This window comes from Vanessa atalanta, chromosome 17, assembly GCF_905147765.1.
Source record: "Vanessa atalanta chromosome 17, ilVanAtal1.2, whole genome shotgun sequence".
Lineage (NCBI taxonomy): Eukaryota > Metazoa > Arthropoda > Insecta > Lepidoptera > Nymphalidae > Vanessa > Vanessa atalanta.
This window is the reverse complement of record NC_061887.1, coordinates 9,954,054-9,972,290: the sequence shown is the minus strand read 5'-3', so window position 1 is coordinate 9,972,290 and position 18,237 is coordinate 9,954,054. Positions and strand designations below refer to the sequence as shown.

Sequence of the window (18,237 nt, the reverse complement as noted above, 5' to 3'; positions counted from 1 at the left end):
AAAACTTTGTCTATTATATATTTTGCTACAAAGTAAAATTTAAATAGAAACACTGAAAATAACGCAGTTGAAAATAATTTTAAATAATGAAATTGACGCTTGCTCAATGTTACATCGGTCGGACGGTAGGGACGTGAATAACAGGCAGTAACTGCTACAAATATCGATTACAAAATAACTTATTAAAGACCATTGTTAAGTTATTGTTAGGAACGGGGGTCCTTTTGATTGGGGTCTCTTTAGCTTGTATAACTCTTAAAAAAAAAAAGTTTAAAAAATTTAATTCTAATTTGAATTACGCATTCCATCGTTCCATCGACTGTTATATATGTTACATTTTCTGTTTCTCATCACTAGCCCGTCCGTCAAAAAGATCAAGCTAACTCGTACAGGGTAAAATACAGCTTAAACAACAGTCGGAATTAATTTGTACAATATATATATTATTGTAGATGAAAATAAGATAATTGAAACAACTTGGTAAAAGAATAACTTTATTTTATAATAAAACAATTACAATTCCATCTTATCCGCAATACATTCCAAAACAGAGAATCTCCACAGCTACAAATTGAATCAAAATTTGTCATAAAATATTTAAAATCAGAATTACAAATTAAATATCACAAAGAACATTTGAAAATAAAATACAAAACCAATATAGTACTAAATATTATAATGACAAGTCTGGCATCTGGTTGAATTTTTCAAATAATAAAATATAATATTCACTTACATAGCTGATGCATAGTACATTGAGGTTTGAGCCTTTGCTTTACTAATTATTTAAGAACCGATGTGTCAATGTCAGAAATCTTTTATAAAATAAATATACATACATTTGAAACTAACAATGTGGTCCAGTCATCATATACAAAAGCAGGCCGAGAAATGCAAATGAACCAAAAAGGCTGATTTTTGGATATGTTGTAGGAAAACTTAGAAAAACTTAACTTTAAATTGTCGACCTCGATATTCTATGTGCGTTCTATGGGATATCTCAATAACCATCAGAGATATGTTTAAAATTTATAGGACCTAAATTGTAGATTATAAATGAAGCAACAAAAATTTGGCCTATCATAATTCCCGTATCACGACACACAGCCGAGTTAGGGCCATAAAACGAAATTCAACCCTTTTCTCAAGATGGTGGTGAACTTACAGAACAACGCACACCAACAATATATTCTAATAATCAGCCTTCTCAGCATTTGCACATCCAAATGTCTATAATGACTGGACTAATGAGAAAATGAAGCATGACATATATAATTTACTAAACTATTTATTAGGAACAGGCAGTCTTTTAACAATCACTCTAATTTGAAGTCGCGTTCTCGACGTATAAATAATTCCAAATATTACAAATAATATTATACTATATCTAAGTTTTATAAACTATTTTTTTTTTTGCGTACTTCAATGACGGCCGATACAACTGTTAATGAGTTTGCTTAAATGTTTCATTTTCTAAGACGATTATAAGTATATCCACATAATAGCACCCTAAAAGTAAATACAATCATTATCTTTTATGTACAATTTTATATTGAAACAGATAATAAAGAAATTATAGTGTTCGAAATTTAAATTTCCTTAATTTACTATTTAAAATTGATTAAAAATAATACTCATCCTGATCATACTTAATATATAAAAAGGTGACGCTAGAAATATAAAAAAACAAATATTACATTTAGATATTAGGGCTCTTTCACAATGCGGAATGTTTAATTACATAATAGCTTTGCAAAATTTCGCTTAATCATCAGTGTGAAATGTACCCTATATTATGTATATTTTTATAAACTTGTCTATATTATATTAAATGTCAACTTATTTAACTATTTCAATTCCTAAAGTTACTTAACTTAATTTTTAAAAATTAAAAAGTATTTTGCAGATGTTCGAAAAACACCGACCAGTTAAAAAGCTGTTGATAATTTATTAAATTAATATACCCTTTCATGTAGAAGTATGCATATTTTTTTTTTTAGTAACAGTAAATATTTTTAATTTTTTAAACTTGACATCTTAATTTGGTTGAAGGCGTCATGCATAGTGATCCAAAATAAAAATGTTACATAAGTTTTACTATAATGAACGGAGACGCAACAAAACTCAAGCAACAAGACGTGTACATTTATTTGACATTGCAACACTAATTTATTTTTTAAATCGATACATCTGCTATATTAATGTTTTCGAAAATATTTTTCTTTTGACGCTATTGGTGCTTAAATCGTCGTAGAAAGGTGTCAATTTCCCCGACGCTTTTTTGTCAAAATGTTACGATTACTATAGCGTGTTCGTTTGATACGATTCTACCGACATTTGTTTACGATTCAATTCAACATTGGTAACCAATCGCCTTTATTATTCTTTAACATTTTAAAATTGTTTTTCCTAAGTCAGTCGCAAAGACCTTAATAAATAATTGAATTCAAATTAAATGAATAAAATTTCAATGCTGTATTAAACTTTTATTGAATTGATTTTTATTGGTTTAACTATAAAATCGATATTAAATTATTAATAAGATTGTCTAAATTATAAAATGATTACCTAATCATTTAAAAAACTAAAAAAAAAATAATACATAACAGAAGTTTAAAAAAGTCTAGGAACTCACAGACAACACTCAATATTCAATATTCAGGTAGTTTTCTATCAATGTCATACCATGACATTGATAGAAAACTACCTGAATATTAAAATACTTTTATCTCTTCATAAGAAACTAAAACCAAAATTTTATCTACAACTATTGGAACGAAGTTCTTTTACGCGGCTTACAGTAGACTGAACTAGCAGAAATCGTCATGCAACGAAAAGGCGACATTTTACTCTTTCTAATTCTATTATACATAAGATTTTATATAAAAATATTTAAGCTTACATTTGCTATTGTTGCAATTGAGACGGTATTTGTAGAGAGCCGAGATGGTCCAGTGGTATGGATGATTGCGGGTTCGAACCCAGGCAAACACCACCAAACATCTCGTGCTCGGCGGTGAAAAAAAACATCATGAAACCTGCATGTGTCTAATTTCAACGAAATTCTGCTATAAGTGTATCGAGCATCGTGGTGGAATGTGCTCCAAATCCTTCTCCTCAAAGGGAGCGGAGGCCTTAGCCCAGCAGTGGGAAATTTACAGGCTGTTAATGTAAGACGGTATTTTTCATAAAAAATTTGATTATTATCATTTTTTATTTTGTAATGTAAATTTATCTCATTGTATCTGTTATTTAAAATTCTATATAGCGAAAGAAAATTCGTTCCGGGAGTCCCACGATACAACTAGATGTTTTTTTAATAATCGTTTATATCTTAAAAAGTCGTGAATTATTTTATAGCGGGACAATACCTTATGAAAAGGAAGTCTAAAACTATACACAACATTTATAAAATATCATACCTCTTTTATTGCTTATAAAGTGTGCGTAATAAAATATTATATTAAATACTCGTATCCTTGTTTATAAATCTTTTGACTATATGAATGGCACCGACACTTAACGACTCACTAAAGTATAATGGAAGCATCTCTCACACATTAATGTGTATTTTAAAGCATAATAATTTTATTCTGACAAATATCAATACAATTTTCACAAAACATTTTATTTACTAAATAAAAAAGGTAACGAAGCAGACTTTTGTTATTATATTTTTTATTCTGACGCTACTTTAAAAGGAAAAATACGATAATCACCTCTGTTATTATACAATTTCATTCGTCGATATTTTAAAATTATATATCATATTATTAATTTTGTATATAAACGTGCGGAACTGTACATGATTTTTCATAGTAGTTGAAATGTCAGATATAAAACATTTGTTGACCAAAATCATCCGTTTAATTCATCAAGTTAACCCGTGCCAATACAGATATTTTATAAATGGAATTCGAGATAATGACACCTCACTCACACTCTTTTTTTTTGTATATCTTAACTCTGAAAATCATTAAAAGACTAATTAATTAATTTACGACGAACACAGTTTCAATTCAATAAGAAATAATTAAAATAATTTTGCTATCGATCCTAATTTATGCACTTTCCGCCGTTTATAAATAATCTCTTAATCGACACGTGTTATAAAATTAAATACAATAGATACATATACAGCTTTGAAATATTATATAACAGAATTCAAACTAACGGTAACTATATCGTATACACTCTAACACATACGAATTTACACATTCAGACTAGTAGTGTGACAAGGACGACGATACTTACACCTGTTCAAAAGTCATCCAAGCAGAAATCGAAGTGATCCTCCATTACTTTGTACTGGTCGCTCGAGAACTTCATACATTTTGGACAAGTGTAGACCTACAAATGAAAAACATTTGTTTAATTTTTAGAATATTCTACGATAAAAAATAATGTTAGTTTTTTGTTATGTATGTTGTATGTTATCGCCAATATATTATTATTACTATCTCTTTCTATCTTAATCAATTAAAACAGGATAGCTATAAAATACACGTGTCTTCCTATATATAAATCTATCTATCTTATCTTAATATGAGTAGGAAGAAAGTTGAGCAAAGGATAACTTAGTAGTAAATTGTTTTAAGGTTATATTGTATGCGTTTATATAAAGCTATGTTTATATTATATTTATTAGGCATACCACACATTGTTAATTCGTAGATTGGATCACTCATTTTTCACTCAAACATAACAAGCACATATATTTTTGGAACTTTGAAGACTTAAAGATGTCTCATCTCTATAAGTATATTGTGACTAGGACCGGCAAATAGACCACCTGATGGTAGGTGTTCACTACCACCCATAGACATAGACTCTGTAAGAAAATTATATTAACCATTCCTTATATCGCCAATGCGCCATCAGCCCAAGGAAATAAGATGTTATGTCTCTTGTCTCTGTATTTACACTCAAACCTTCAAACCGGAACACAACAATACTAAGTATTGCTGCTTTTCGGTAGGATATCTGATGAGCGGGTGGTACCTTTTCTTGGTGTTAAATCCGTCTAAATAGGTACCATCCACACATCAGACCTTCGGCAGCCAAATAGCAATACTTGGTATTATTGTGTGTCCGGTTTGACGAGTGAGTGAGCCAATGTAACTACAGGCACAGAGGACATAATATTTTAGTTCCCAAGGTCGGTTGGCGCATTGGCGAAGCAAAAGCGTCTATGTCTATGGGCGGTACAGACCACTTAACATCATGTTAATCTTTTTCACACGATATTAAAAAACGATTATGTTAATTGTTATAGAAAACAACACATGAAATAGAAAAACTTTAAATTCTTGCAAAATATATCATGCAAATTAATTTTTAAAACAGTTTTAATATCAATAAACACGCCATTTAAACACAAACATCCATACTAACTAATCTTACCGAATGAAATGTCTTTTTATCCGTCCATACAAACTTCGTAATATTAAAACATATTGTGCGTTAAAATTTAAATAATAATTTATTAAACATTATAAAAAAAATGCATTATTTATAAATGAAACTTTCAATTCGAGACGCTTTATCTATTTTAAATTATTTTAATAATATATATAACAAAAAAAAAACTAATTACAGTAAAGAAATGTAAAGCTGGGTTCACATACGTCATACTTTCAAAATAGTCCTTTTTAGTTGGATTGCTAAAAAAATGGTTCGATTAAAAAAATTTTACATATTTGATAAGTATTTGACTTATGTAAGGCCTTTCAAATGAAAGGTTTGTAAAACAGAGACTTGTTATAAGCTTTGACCTATGTAGAGACGTCGATAGTGTTTACTTTTATGAAAAAGTGTTTCAGGATTGTGATCGTTGCATTTGGATTGGTTATACTGACAGTACATCGAACAGCCAAACAGACTTAGACTTAAATTTAAATAATTTTAACTTAACCTATTAAATTATTGGCAGTGAAAAAAATATATATATTGATCTAGGTCGGCCTCCTAAAATTACTGTCGAGTTCGAAACACGTTTCCCAAACAATTCCCTGATTAAGGTACCGTCAACATCTTAAAGTTTGAAAGATTGTGTGGAACCAGCATATACATTTAATAAGCGTTAGGTACGTAACTGCATAACTAAATTTGCTAATTAAATCCTATATTTTTATAATAAGCAAGAGTCGACGTGTTGTTCTAATAGAATGAGGGTCTTGAAAGGCTGGTCGCAGACTGGGCAGTCGAACCGCAGCGGGGGAGGCGTCGTCTCGTGTACGACTTCCTTACTTTTGTTTACGACTTTCTTCTTTTTGCGGACCTTTGTTTGTTTGAAATTATAACAATTTCTTCTTAATTGAATTCTAAACTTATTTAATAAACAGTTATTTTTCAAAAAATATTCAATTCACAAGTTTCACTTACTGAATCTCAAAAAAATTATCATCGATTCGGAAATGAATTCATAAAATCTGAGAAAAACTAGCGTAAAAAAATTAACACTATTTTTTTTTTTTAAATATTTGTAATTGGTCACTTTAATGTATCGAGATACGGAGGTCATCGGGTAATGGTGGAATATTACTTGTCAAAATCTATACTTAAATGGAATTGACAGATGATTGTAACTCACCATATTGCCGGTGGTAGTGGTGGTGCTGGCAGATGTAGCGCTGGTGGCGGCCGTCGTGGTGGCAGGTCTAGCAGACGCGGTGGTCGGTCGATTCGTGGTGACGCTCTTGTGTAACGCCGGGTTTAGTGCGCGGATTTTTTCCAACTATCGAACGAATCATATTTTTAAGGTAAATAGATAGTTCAGTGATTAGAACCAGTCAATCTCAAACGACGATTATGGGTTCAGTCTGGAAAAACATAACTAAGATTTCATGTGCTCGGCTCGGCTTTGAATGTAAAAAGCGTGAGAAAACCTGCATATGTCGGTAATAAAAACACAACAATGTATAATAGGCTATTAGACCAGTGTGATCAAAGGGGTTTTATGCCAACACTGGAAACATGCCACGCTAGAAAGTAGTATTAGTTAGGTGCTCATTGCATTACCTGAGTTGTGAGTTCCTGTATTTTTCGCTGAGCGGTTCTGAGATCTGTGAGTATGATCTCCTTCTCACTCGCCATCTTCTCCCTCGCCTCTCGTTCAGCTTCGAAGTCACTTCTGAAAATATTTATAAATAGTTTTGCATTAATTTATTTCAATGTCAAATAAAATCTATTTAAAAAATAATCTAACATTCCTAAACGGCATTCTATGAGAGCGAGCCAGTAACCAGCTCACTAGCTCTCTTTAGTCTCACAAATAAGAAAGAGATAGGAATATTTTTAGTGTATATCCATCAATTAGTCTTATAAATTAAAAAGTATGCAACAATCTCAGCTAATTTAATAAGATGTGAAAGTAACTCAGTCTGCTAATTCTTCACGCTAAAACTGCCGCACCGATTTTTATGAAATTTGGTATGAAGATGGAATCTCGTTGACTTTTTTTTATTCACCTCTCAAGAGGGTAAAAGGGGTGTGACCATTACCTACTGTCCGATAGGTATTTTTTTTAAATCTCGCGCTAGTTCAGCTAGTATACTATATATTCTTTATAGATAGCGATACCAATAGTGGTATATTAAATTCGACTCGGAGCCTAACGGGTAGTCTGCTAGGCGAAGTTACTGTCTCTTCAGGCGGCGGAGGAGGGGGGTCGTCGTACCGGTAGGAGTCGAGCTGCGCGCGCAGCAGCTCGCAGTCGGCCAGCTCCGCGCGCAGCGCCGACACCTCGCGCGCGCGCGCCAGCAGCGCCGCCGACAGCTGCGCCGGCGTCTGCGGGGTGATAGTTTGAAACACCCAAATAAACAAAACGGAATGAATAAAATGAGGTATAGCTCAATTCACCATTCGCTCACAGAGGCGCGCTTCTCCACGTTAACCTATCAGCTCGCATAAGTTAGGTGACGTTCGTACCACCGAGATGCCTTAGTGTTAATGAAAGACTAAGAGAGCGACAAAGTTTAAATTTATTTTAATAAAAAATCCTATATAGACATGTTTTTACCCACATTATTTATATACACGAACTTCAAATAAGATATCTTAATAAAATTATTTCAACAAAAAATTATACTAATTTGTAATTTTTTGCTGTCCTTACTCGTAGTCGTCTCACGCACACTAAAACATCACCTATACATGAGCGTCGGATAAAATTTACCACGGAGGAGCGGGCTTATATATATATATATATGTTCATATATATAATATTAATTTCTAAGATCATAAATTTACAGATACATAAATCTTTACTTACATTTTCGGATTTCGTGACTGACTTTTTAAGGAGCTCGTTAAAATCTTTAAATATCCCTTCGAAAATAGACAGCGCGCCTCGAACTTGACCTCTGAAAATTGAAATATTTGAATATGTACTGGCATTCAGTAACAAAACTACATCTGCTTCTTTCTTACGTAATTTGTATAGCCTTGTCCTGTTCGGTTCCTAATATTGCGTCGGTGTGAAACAGAATAAAGAACAGCAATATAAACAACTTCCACATTAAATTAGCGCGATATCATTGGTCGAAATCTTGAATAATCATTACATACTCATTTTGGATTCGCTGAAACATGGCGATTTGATTGTCGGCAAAGTTGCTATCGGAACTTTGGAAGTCAAATTACAGTTGATATAAGAATTTAAAGGAAAGAAATTTGTATTATAATCAAAAATTTTCAAGAGCAGTTTGTAGTGTTTCATATAACAGTTATTAGTACATCGCATGGAATATTTAAATTAAAGATTGGTCGTCGAAGATGACCCATTATTGATGACCGATTATTGAGAGTTCAAATATAGGCAAGGACCACTGAATTTTCATGTGCTTAATTTGTGTTTATAATACTTCTCGTGCTTGGCGGTGAAGGTAACATCGTAAGGGAACCTGTTGACGTGTAATTTCAAAGAAATTCTGCCCCAGCCCGCATTTGGAGTAGCGTGGTGGAATATGCTCCTAACCTTCTCCTCAAAGGGAGAGGAGGCCTTAGACCAGCAGTGGGAAATTTACAGGCTGTACATGTAAGTAAGCCTCCTGGGACTGAGGTTTCGTACAGGTACTGTATTGTAAGTTCCCTGAAAGCATTTAAGAGTTCAAAATGTGATATTATTGATAAGACCGCCAAACAACAGCGCTTCAACACCGCTGAGAAAGTCATGGCTAACCAGTTATAGCATTGTCCCAAGTTAATTTAGAGAAAACTTACAGATTGCTGAGGGCAGCGCTGTGTTGCTTCTCTATCATTTGCTTCACCTCAGCGAGCCCGCCCATCACCCTGTCCACCGAAGCTCGTTCCAACTTGAAGTCTTGCAGACTTGCGATCACTCCTAACGTATGGACCAGGCTGTCTGATAATCTGAAAGTTAATAAATATTGAACGTAGATTCATTACTCGAAACCATATTAACACATGATAGGTTTTTTTTTTATGGCTCGAATGAAGCTCATCTGATGGTAAGTGACTACCACCACTAGTAAACCAGCAACCTCCGGTATGCAGGTGAGTTGCCGGCATTTTTTTTTGAATGAATAGGCTCCCATCTTGAGAATACCCAAGTCATATGATTTCGGAAAAATCACCGACGACAGTTATAGTAGCGGCACGCTATGATGGCCGTTTTGAAGTTTGCCCGCTCATGAAGTTTCGTATTTAATAAATAATTACATCAAAGGAGCAAATTGTTGTTCTTTATTGTCAATAGTGACGTGCAGTTAGTCATAAAATGTATCGAATGTGATTTCTAAACTATAAATATTAGGGTACCGCGAAGATAACTTTTATTTTATTTATTTTTTTGCGTAAACGTGTACGTACGTGTACACTCTCACACTCGACCTCGTAGTCGGTGTTATATTTGTGTTGACAGTAAATATTTTATCTATTTTATAAACTATTTATTTTATTTATATATGTTTATTGTAATGTGTTTATAAAGTTATTCATTCTAATTCCAATTTTTGATTTAAATTGATTTCGTTCGAATATATTACTTAAACTTATTTTATATTTTTTTTATTAAACCTTTTTAATCAGATACTACTTGCAACAAAAACTTGAATTAAATTACTTGCAAAATAAAACAAAGATTTGAATATATTATATCGATAATAAATTTACATTTCACATCACTTTTTTAATGTGTCAAAACGGCCATCGTATCTTGCCGCTAGAATAGTTCCACAGAGTGGTTGTGCGAGGCGGAGAATAGTATGGAAATATTAATTAGTTACAACTTATCTCCTTAATTAATCTTTGCATTATAACGGAGTCTTCTGACCAAATTATTGTATAAAATAGGTTTATTCGTTTAAATCAATAAGTTCTTACCCATTAGTCAACGTATCTAAATACTCGGAGAGGTGTTTAAGGGTTCTGTCGTAGAGCTTCACACTGGACATATAGTTCGCATATTCCGGTAACGACTCGTTTTCGGAGCTGATCGAAAAGCGAACTGGCTGGAATACCTGGAAAAAGTTTACTAATTTAACATAACAGTCGCACACACTCACACTCAAACAGTTTATGTATGTATGTACAGGTGTATTACTCAATTATGACTCACTAGCTGAACCAAGCATCGCCCGCATGAAATCCAGTTCATGACAAAAATTCTTCAAGAACTTGAATACAACTCTACCAATAAACTATGTCCTATATATGTATGTCTTGGGATTCAAGCCTCTTTTGAACCAAGTTTCATCAAATTTAGTCCCATTTTGCGTCCTATCGGATTATAAGAAAGTGGCAATAGAAACACACCTGTGGGTAAACCTGTGTTTGCGCACAAACTTTTGAACTATATATGACAACAACTGCACGAGCATACACATACATATAAATGATAAAAAAGCGTGCAGCTAATACTTGTTGACTTCCAGTGTATGTATGGAAGTATGTATTTAACTAACATGACTTTGTATTTTTAAATGTTGAAAAAGAGTAACTACTAAGTATCTTGCCGGTCTTCTCAGTAGAACCTACATTCGGAAATTTGTTAAATGACGATTCAAAATTACTTGTAAACCATACTACCCTACTATAAGCCTACTTGACTAAAGTATTTGATTTCGATTGTCTCACCGTTTTCTGGATCTCTTTTATTCTATTGTTTAACTCTTGTATCTGCTCTTTGTACATCTTCACCGTCTCCAATGTTCCGGACTTGTGCTGCGTGAACTCCAACTTAAAACAGGTTTTTTATAATGTACTTATAACAAATAATTAAAGAATATTTTAAACAAATAGTAAAAATATAGTATGACATATAACATGAGATTTGATATAAAAACTTTAGCCATTGGGAACCACTACCGCCTCCCCGTGCAACGCACACACACATAGAAACCCATTTATTTTATATCAGTTAGTGATAATTAGACCAATATCAAAGATAACTATTAACTATTAAGCACGAAGTAAAACATTTCATTATGTAACATTTGTAAATTTCAAGCTATTTAGTTATATATAACTTTTTACTTAAATTAAATCGAAATTATTAACTTTATAAAACTAAGAATATACTTTTTGATAATCCATATTTATTTATTGATTATACAGATATGAACTTACTTTTACGTTTTCCAAGTCTATAATTTTGATTTGAGCTTTCTTTAACTCACTCTGCAACATAGAATATTTCCCTTCCAGCTGTTGTGTGTACGCCTCTCGGTTCCTTAACTCCTCTGGGGATACATTCTGGAAGCAAATACATCACAGCTTTTAAGATGGCCAAGTGTTCACGAGTGTCTTCATTGAAAATTCTTGGTTCAAAATAGTATGAATAGATTTTGATGTGCTCAATATTTCCTTTATAATTCATCTCGTGTTCATCGTTAAAGGTAAACATCCTGCGAATTATTCCAGTCGTGTTGGAATGCCATCCCATCGGAATCCAGAGAAAACTTGTGTTTGCGCACAAACTTGGGCACTATAAAATATACTGCGCAGTCAACTCTTATTTTTTTTTTTTATTTATTTATTTAGACACACCAACAGCATAACATATACAGCATTCACGATAAAATCTTAAACATCTAAGTCTTAAATACTAATATGTATGCCACTTACAGGCGTGTACAACATGCAAAAAATCTATGTTGTATACAGATCTATATTTTTAATTTTAACCTATGTGAATTATACAAAATGTTATATAACAGGCAATAGGGGAAAACACTTATTTTACACATCTAATTAGGAATCTTTTCCATCAAAAGTGCACGAAACTGGCTGAGTCCAAGGGAGAAAATATCTCTAGGTTCGTTTGTGAGCCATGTATTAAATGTGCTACACATGCGAGGTATCGGCGATCCTTTACCATACACGGTGGTACGAAAGGGTGGTTGAAACGTAGGAATTGGATGTCGGGGAATCTTATATGGTATCCTAAATTTAAAAAGTTCAAGAAGCTGAGGGCAGTCAATGAGATTGTTGAAGATTTTATATATGAATATAAGGTCCAACAATACTCTACGCTTACTTAAAGAAGACATTTTAAAATGCTTTAATTTTTCTTTGTATGATAGCTTTTTCTTTCCGAGTTTTTCGAAATATGATAAGTGCCATAAAAATCTTTTTTGGACCCTTTCTATTCTTAGTGTGTGAGTAGCATAGTTTCTATTCTTAGTGTGTGAGTAGCTTATTGAAAATAAAATCTATCACCGAAATTGGTCAGAACATAATCATCCGTGTACTTACAGAGCTGGACGACTTTAATTTACTTTGCAAGTCGTTGATGATGAAGTTTAGTTTTTGTAACTCCTGCATATGGTCGTTTTCTTTGTTCGACAGTTGAAGCTAAAAGTACAAACAGTAATATTATTTGTTATGGTAATTTTATAATTATTGCGAATTCACACTATTCCATTTTGAATTCATATTTATTTTCGAGTAAATAATTAATTTCATTTATTAAAAAAAAGGGGGAGGGTTTAATGTCATAGGTAGGCGGAGGAGCAAAAGTGGTCAACACCGCCCATGGATAATGGTTCGGTAAGTAATATACAATTCCTTACATCGCCAATACGCCATTAACCTTTGGAGCTACTATGTTAGGTCCCTTGTGCCTGTAGCTTTTTTTTTCTCGCTGGAAAAACGCAATACGCGTTTACTCCATGTAGAAGTGGGGGGGGGGGGCGGAATATGTGGAACTCGCCGGTGCCCTTGACGCCGAGTGAGCCCCGGTACACCGGAATACCCATTGAAAAACCACGGTGGGCGCCACGGGATCGTATGTACCGTGACGCCCTGACCCTACACCTAGGGGGGATTCCCGGGGTTAATCATACTAGCTCCTACCTTTATTGTTAAAAAAATCCTTCTTAGTTGAAAATTCACCAAAGATAGCATTTCAAGGGAGAAGACAAGCTATTATATGTCACGTTTTAAATTTAGTCAGTGAAAACAAAAATGTATCTAAATTATCACAAAATAAACTGTTATGTTAAAACCACAATTACCTCAACATTCTTCAACTTTTCCTTGGCGTCGTCTCTTTCTTTTGTAGTGGCATCTACAATGTGCTCCAAGGACTCTTTTTGCCAGGACAATTTCTCATTTTCTACAATTACCTAAAAAAACAGAAGCAAGAATTCATTAAATGTTGAACTCATCTGAAAAGTCGATCAGATTGACTGCACACCTTGGGAATTAAATGATCGCCTCCAGGCTGTTTCAAACAACTAAAATATACTTATCATTGCACCTACATGGAAAATGGTTAAAAAAAATGAAAAAAAATATATCCCGCTGAGTTTCTTTAGCCGGTTCTTCTCAGGTCCGAGGTGCTAAATTCCGAACCGGTGGTAGATTTTTGACAATCAATAAGCAAGTGCAAACACTTCTATATTGAATAAAGATTTTTGACTTTGACTTTGAGATTAAAATCGAATCAATTAACTGGATAGCCCGTTACAAATTTTATAAGGAAACCAGTTATAGACAATTCCAACTTTGTACGAGTAAGATTCATACAAAGTTACTGCTCTCTCAACCTTTAAGCTAATTTGTATATGAAATTTTGAATAAGATTATAGGAAATTATGATGTTTTCGCGTATTCGTATCATATGAGCTTACGCGTAATTGGACGTAGTTTCTCTAGAAGGATCCAACCCACAAAATGTTACTTCTGAGTTATTCAAGTTTAAAGTTTGTACCTGTATTTGCTTATAGTTGTGCTTGTTTGTATTTATTGATTCCTGGAGAAATATTTGCATAAATGTACCATATTTCATACAAATAAGTTAATCTAATCGAAAATGTCGACCTTTACGACTACTGTGGTATACTTAACTCATTTTCGATCAGGTTGTGGGTTGATTCCTTTTCAAGAGTTATAACTTCACCAATTGGAACTATCGAGAAATTTTCACCCCAAGCTTAGTATCAGCTATTATAAATACCTGTCGCCTTTGTTTTTCAACTAGCTCCAGCTGCACGGTAAGCTTGTCGATGGTGTCGTCGTCGGGGGAGGTAACGAATTCAATTTCCGACGAGACACCAGACTTGCTTTCGCCTGTCTCATTGTTGACATTCACCTCTGCTTCGGTTAAACGTGACAGGTCGTGTTTTAATTGCTTGTTTTCTTGTCTGAGCTGCAAAGAGTTAGTTATTCTTGGATTGAGAATTAAATTCGCTACGATAGAGAGAATAGTCACAGGACCGACGGCGTTATATCATTTCTGACCTATCACTATTAAATTTTTGAAGCTCAATAACTTTTTTTTATAAACCGAGTTTTGAACCCAGGAATCAACCAGTACAATAACAATATATTAAAAAATGTATTAAAGAACAATAAAATTGATATTACTGACTATAAATCACAAGAGGTAAAGACAAATTAAAACAAACTTTGACATTGAATTGACGTGATATCATTCGTGAAAGTATTGCGTTTCGAATGTCGGAATTTTGTAAGTAAATAAAGTATAAATAGTTATATATGACGGGGAGCCGGCAAGATTGTGTGGCGCGGTGTCACCGTCTTCGTCATACATATTCACGAAATAATACAACAAATCGATAGCTGTATTATCGTATATTGATTTTTAAAATATTTCATAGGCCGCGACAACATCTGTCATCTCCTTCTTGACAACCGACATTCCCTGTTTGTTTAAAGTGACAAAGAGCGATTGACCTCACTGGCCATCCAGAATCAAATCTCAAAACTGAGTAATTACAATCAAAGTATTTAATTATCTGTCGCTGCGACATATATATATCAATCTGTTTTAATAATACTTAAATATAAGATCTGTACAATTGTACTCCTATCTCGATTGGAATAGGCTCTAGTTACTGATACTTACCCTCTCAACTAGATCTCTTGTCTCATCAAATTTCTCCCTGTGTAACTTGTGGGTCTTTAACATATCCTCTTGACAGGAAGCTATCAGCATGAACTGTTCCTTCATCGAATCGTTATTCTGTTTCAACGTCTCCTTCAAGACCACGTTCTCATCAAGCAACTCACCGAAACGTTTCTGTAGCTCTTCTGTACTTCTGTCATCAGTTATTATCGTACTAGCCACCATCATACTAGCAGGAGATGGCTAAAACAACATTTACACTTATAACCAGCTGTATTACGCTCATTTTTACTAGGCATAAGCTAAATATATTAAGTTCCTTTTTAAAGTATTTAATTAATAAGGCAGGTTATATTCCAAATACAGTTGTATTGATTAACAAACACATTTTCGTATAAATAACATTAAAACTACTATTATAAAGTTGAAAGTAAGATGTTTGACCAAGAGCATAAATGCTTCTCGAGGCACGGATAAATAACCCTTATAATAAGAGAATTAGAGTTCAATCAACTTCACTTGACTTAGTAACAAGTGCAAGAAATAAACATAAAGTGATGTGCTGCCATTTAAACCAAGTTTGAAACAATTAATATAAATAACATTTGATGTTAATTTAAAAAAATGTGAATTCCCTAGAGCTGTGTCATCTAACTAAATAATACTGCATAAGAGAAATGTTATCTAAATACACTTCATTCATAATAAAATATACACTCAGTCATGATAAATTATAAAATCAATTCTAAATAATTGCAAATTTTTATAATTAATGGAAAAAAATATAACTGTCTGGAACATTATAACAGCATGGATAGTTTATTTTCATTTTACGATCATAATGAAGATAATTTTTAATAGGAATAGAAATAAAGATTATATATATTTTTAACATATATAAAAATGAGATAATAATATGTTAGGCCAGAGCAATATCTATTGCGACTACATTTGAAACACTTGGTATAAAAATGTACAGTGACATTAATGGTGTAAAAAAAATCCTTAAAACTTAACATCACATATATATTTATAAATTAAAATGATAGAACAAATAATGATACTGAAATTAACCTTGTCAAATGACAATTCTAAAGTGCTTGTTTGGTACTTGTATGCCTATTTGAATAAGGTATATTTTGACCTCCGTTAATTTTTCTTCACCATTGAGCATGAGATGACTTATAACAAATTAAGTGTTTGCCCGATTAATATTATCAAGATATTATTAGTAGATAAATATTATCAACATTTCTGTGTTATAAAGTTACATAAAGGCTATTTTACACTGACATAACAGATTGTATATTTGAAGATCAATCAACTGAAAGTTCATATCTTATCTGTAATGTGTAAAAGGAACTTATTCTACTTATATATGTAAGAACTTTTTGGGAAACCTTCAAGAGTTTATCATTATACACTGTAGAAATCTATTCACTCATGAAATCCTGCTCCTAAATATTAACATTTATTAGTATAAGTGATGCTTGTACTTATAAGATATAAGACTAATTTAAGAAATACAGACAAATTAGAGTATATTTGTTTATGCACACCTTTAATTTTATATGAATAGTCACAGATATTATATTATATACATATTACAGATCTATAGATGTATTAATTCATGTGAACTTGGATCTACTCAATTGTCAGTTTTTGTATATAAAATATAATAAGTAACATTAATGAAGGTATATCAACCTACTCTGATCTAACTTGCGATCTTAGTATCCACAGAAAATACTTATCATATTATTTTTTTTATTTAGTAAACATCCTATGGTATTGTATATCAATAAATAAATTAATCTCGTTTATAAAAATTGCATACTCTGTTTTTTTTAGACAACATTAATATTATAGAATTCATACTAAGTAAATATTACTTACACTGTCAGCAAGATTGAATTGAGCTTTGAAAGCCATATTAGCTTCTACAGACAGATCCTTCATGGCATCCTCTATCTGTGATTTGTGCATCACTGGTTCTGGGTCACCATTCATAATTCCATTGCAATTTTCAACGTCCATACTTGCTCCGGGGGACGTACCGAGGATAATTATAAAAGAGTCGTCATCATTTTCAGGCTTAGATGACATTTTTTATCATGACACCTGCATACATTTTTACAATATATCCATATTAATTTATTAAAACTCATCAATGTCAAAACAAAATATTTTATCAATTAAAGTGGATGACTTTACGTTATATTGTAATTAGAAAAAGTATTAGTACCCAGAACACATTTTATAAAATTCGTACCGAAATAGTAGGTCTTCTCTGTCTAAAAACCCTTTTCCTACGATTTCTTGTGCCTTGTGCGTCACACTTACTGATACTATGATTACTATGATACTTGATATTATACAATGCTCAGATTTGAGAATCTGTCAAAACAATGCAAATTCCCTTTTTTGCTGAATAAATACAATATTATGTACCTACAATACAAGACACTGTATCAATTTTATTTCCACCAATGGCATGACAAGTGACAATGACAGATTCAATCATAACAGAGTTCTCTTCCTGCGTGATATTGGCGAAATAATCTGTACCCTCTCGGCAAAACTAAATTAGCTATTAAACTAAGAATTTAATTGAATATATCGGTTTAAGGTAAAAGTAGTAGTTGTGAACTCTGGACCTTTCAGATCTCATGTGATATCTGTAATTTGTGAGCCAAGCCAATTCCTATGTGCACAGCACTCTCATTATTATCTATTTGTTTTGAAATTTTGATGTTTTATAAAACTTCTTATGAGTCAGTAATCCTGAAAAGTCATTTGATTAGTAACGTAAATGGATCTGAATAATTTTATTTATATTTGACTACCCTTGCTAAGTTGGTTTATGCATCAAAACCCTTTGACTGGAGTTTAAATAAATAGGT

The 18,237-nt window shown here is 32.6% G+C and overlaps 1 protein-coding gene across 4 annotated transcripts; it reads right to left on the bottom strand.

The window, feature by feature from the left end:
- Positions 1-487: 487 nt before the first annotated feature.
- Positions 488-17,807, bottom strand: LOC125070189 (optineurin). 4 transcript variants are annotated; one of them, XM_047679921.1, is made up of 16 exons: positions 17,607-17,807; positions 17,231-17,455; positions 15,335-15,577; positions 14,423-14,614; positions 13,479-13,589; positions 12,718-12,816; positions 11,590-11,715; positions 11,098-11,199; positions 10,345-10,481; positions 9,223-9,372; positions 8,273-8,363; positions 7,679-7,788; positions 7,021-7,132; positions 6,593-6,736; positions 4,255-4,350; positions 488-1,509 (listed from the first exon to the last, which is right to left on the bottom strand). In XM_047679921.1, exons 2-15 carry the CDS (start codon positions 17,438-17,440, stop codon positions 4,261-4,263), a joined length of 1,917 nt encoding a protein of 638 aa, XP_047535877.1. In that variant the 5' UTR covers positions 17,441-17,455; positions 17,607-17,807; the 3' UTR covers positions 488-1,509; positions 4,255-4,260. The 4 variants fall into 4 exon arrangements, with proteins under 4 accessions (XP_047535877.1, XP_047535876.1, XP_047535879.1 ...); XM_047679920.1 differs by lacking the exon at positions 488-1,509 and having other exon boundaries at positions 3,677-4,350; XM_047679919.1 differs by lacking the exons at positions 488-1,509; positions 4,255-4,350 and adding an exon at positions 5,628-6,280.
- Between the last annotated feature and the right edge of the window lie 430 nt (positions 17,808-18,237).

Coding starts and splice junctions, on each gene's coding strand:
- LOC125070189 (XM_047679919.1), bottom strand. CDS start 17,440: ATGTCATCTAAGCCTGAAAATGATGACGACTCTTTTATAATTATCCTC. Junction 13,590..14,422: donor TTGAAAAACAAAGGCGACAG/GTATTTATAATA, acceptor CTGTTTTTTTAG/GTAATTGTAGAAAATGAGAA. Junction 8,364..9,222: donor AGCGCTGCCCTCAGCAATCT/GTAAGTTTTCTC, acceptor TTCAATTTTCAG/AGGTCAAGTTCGAGGCGCGC.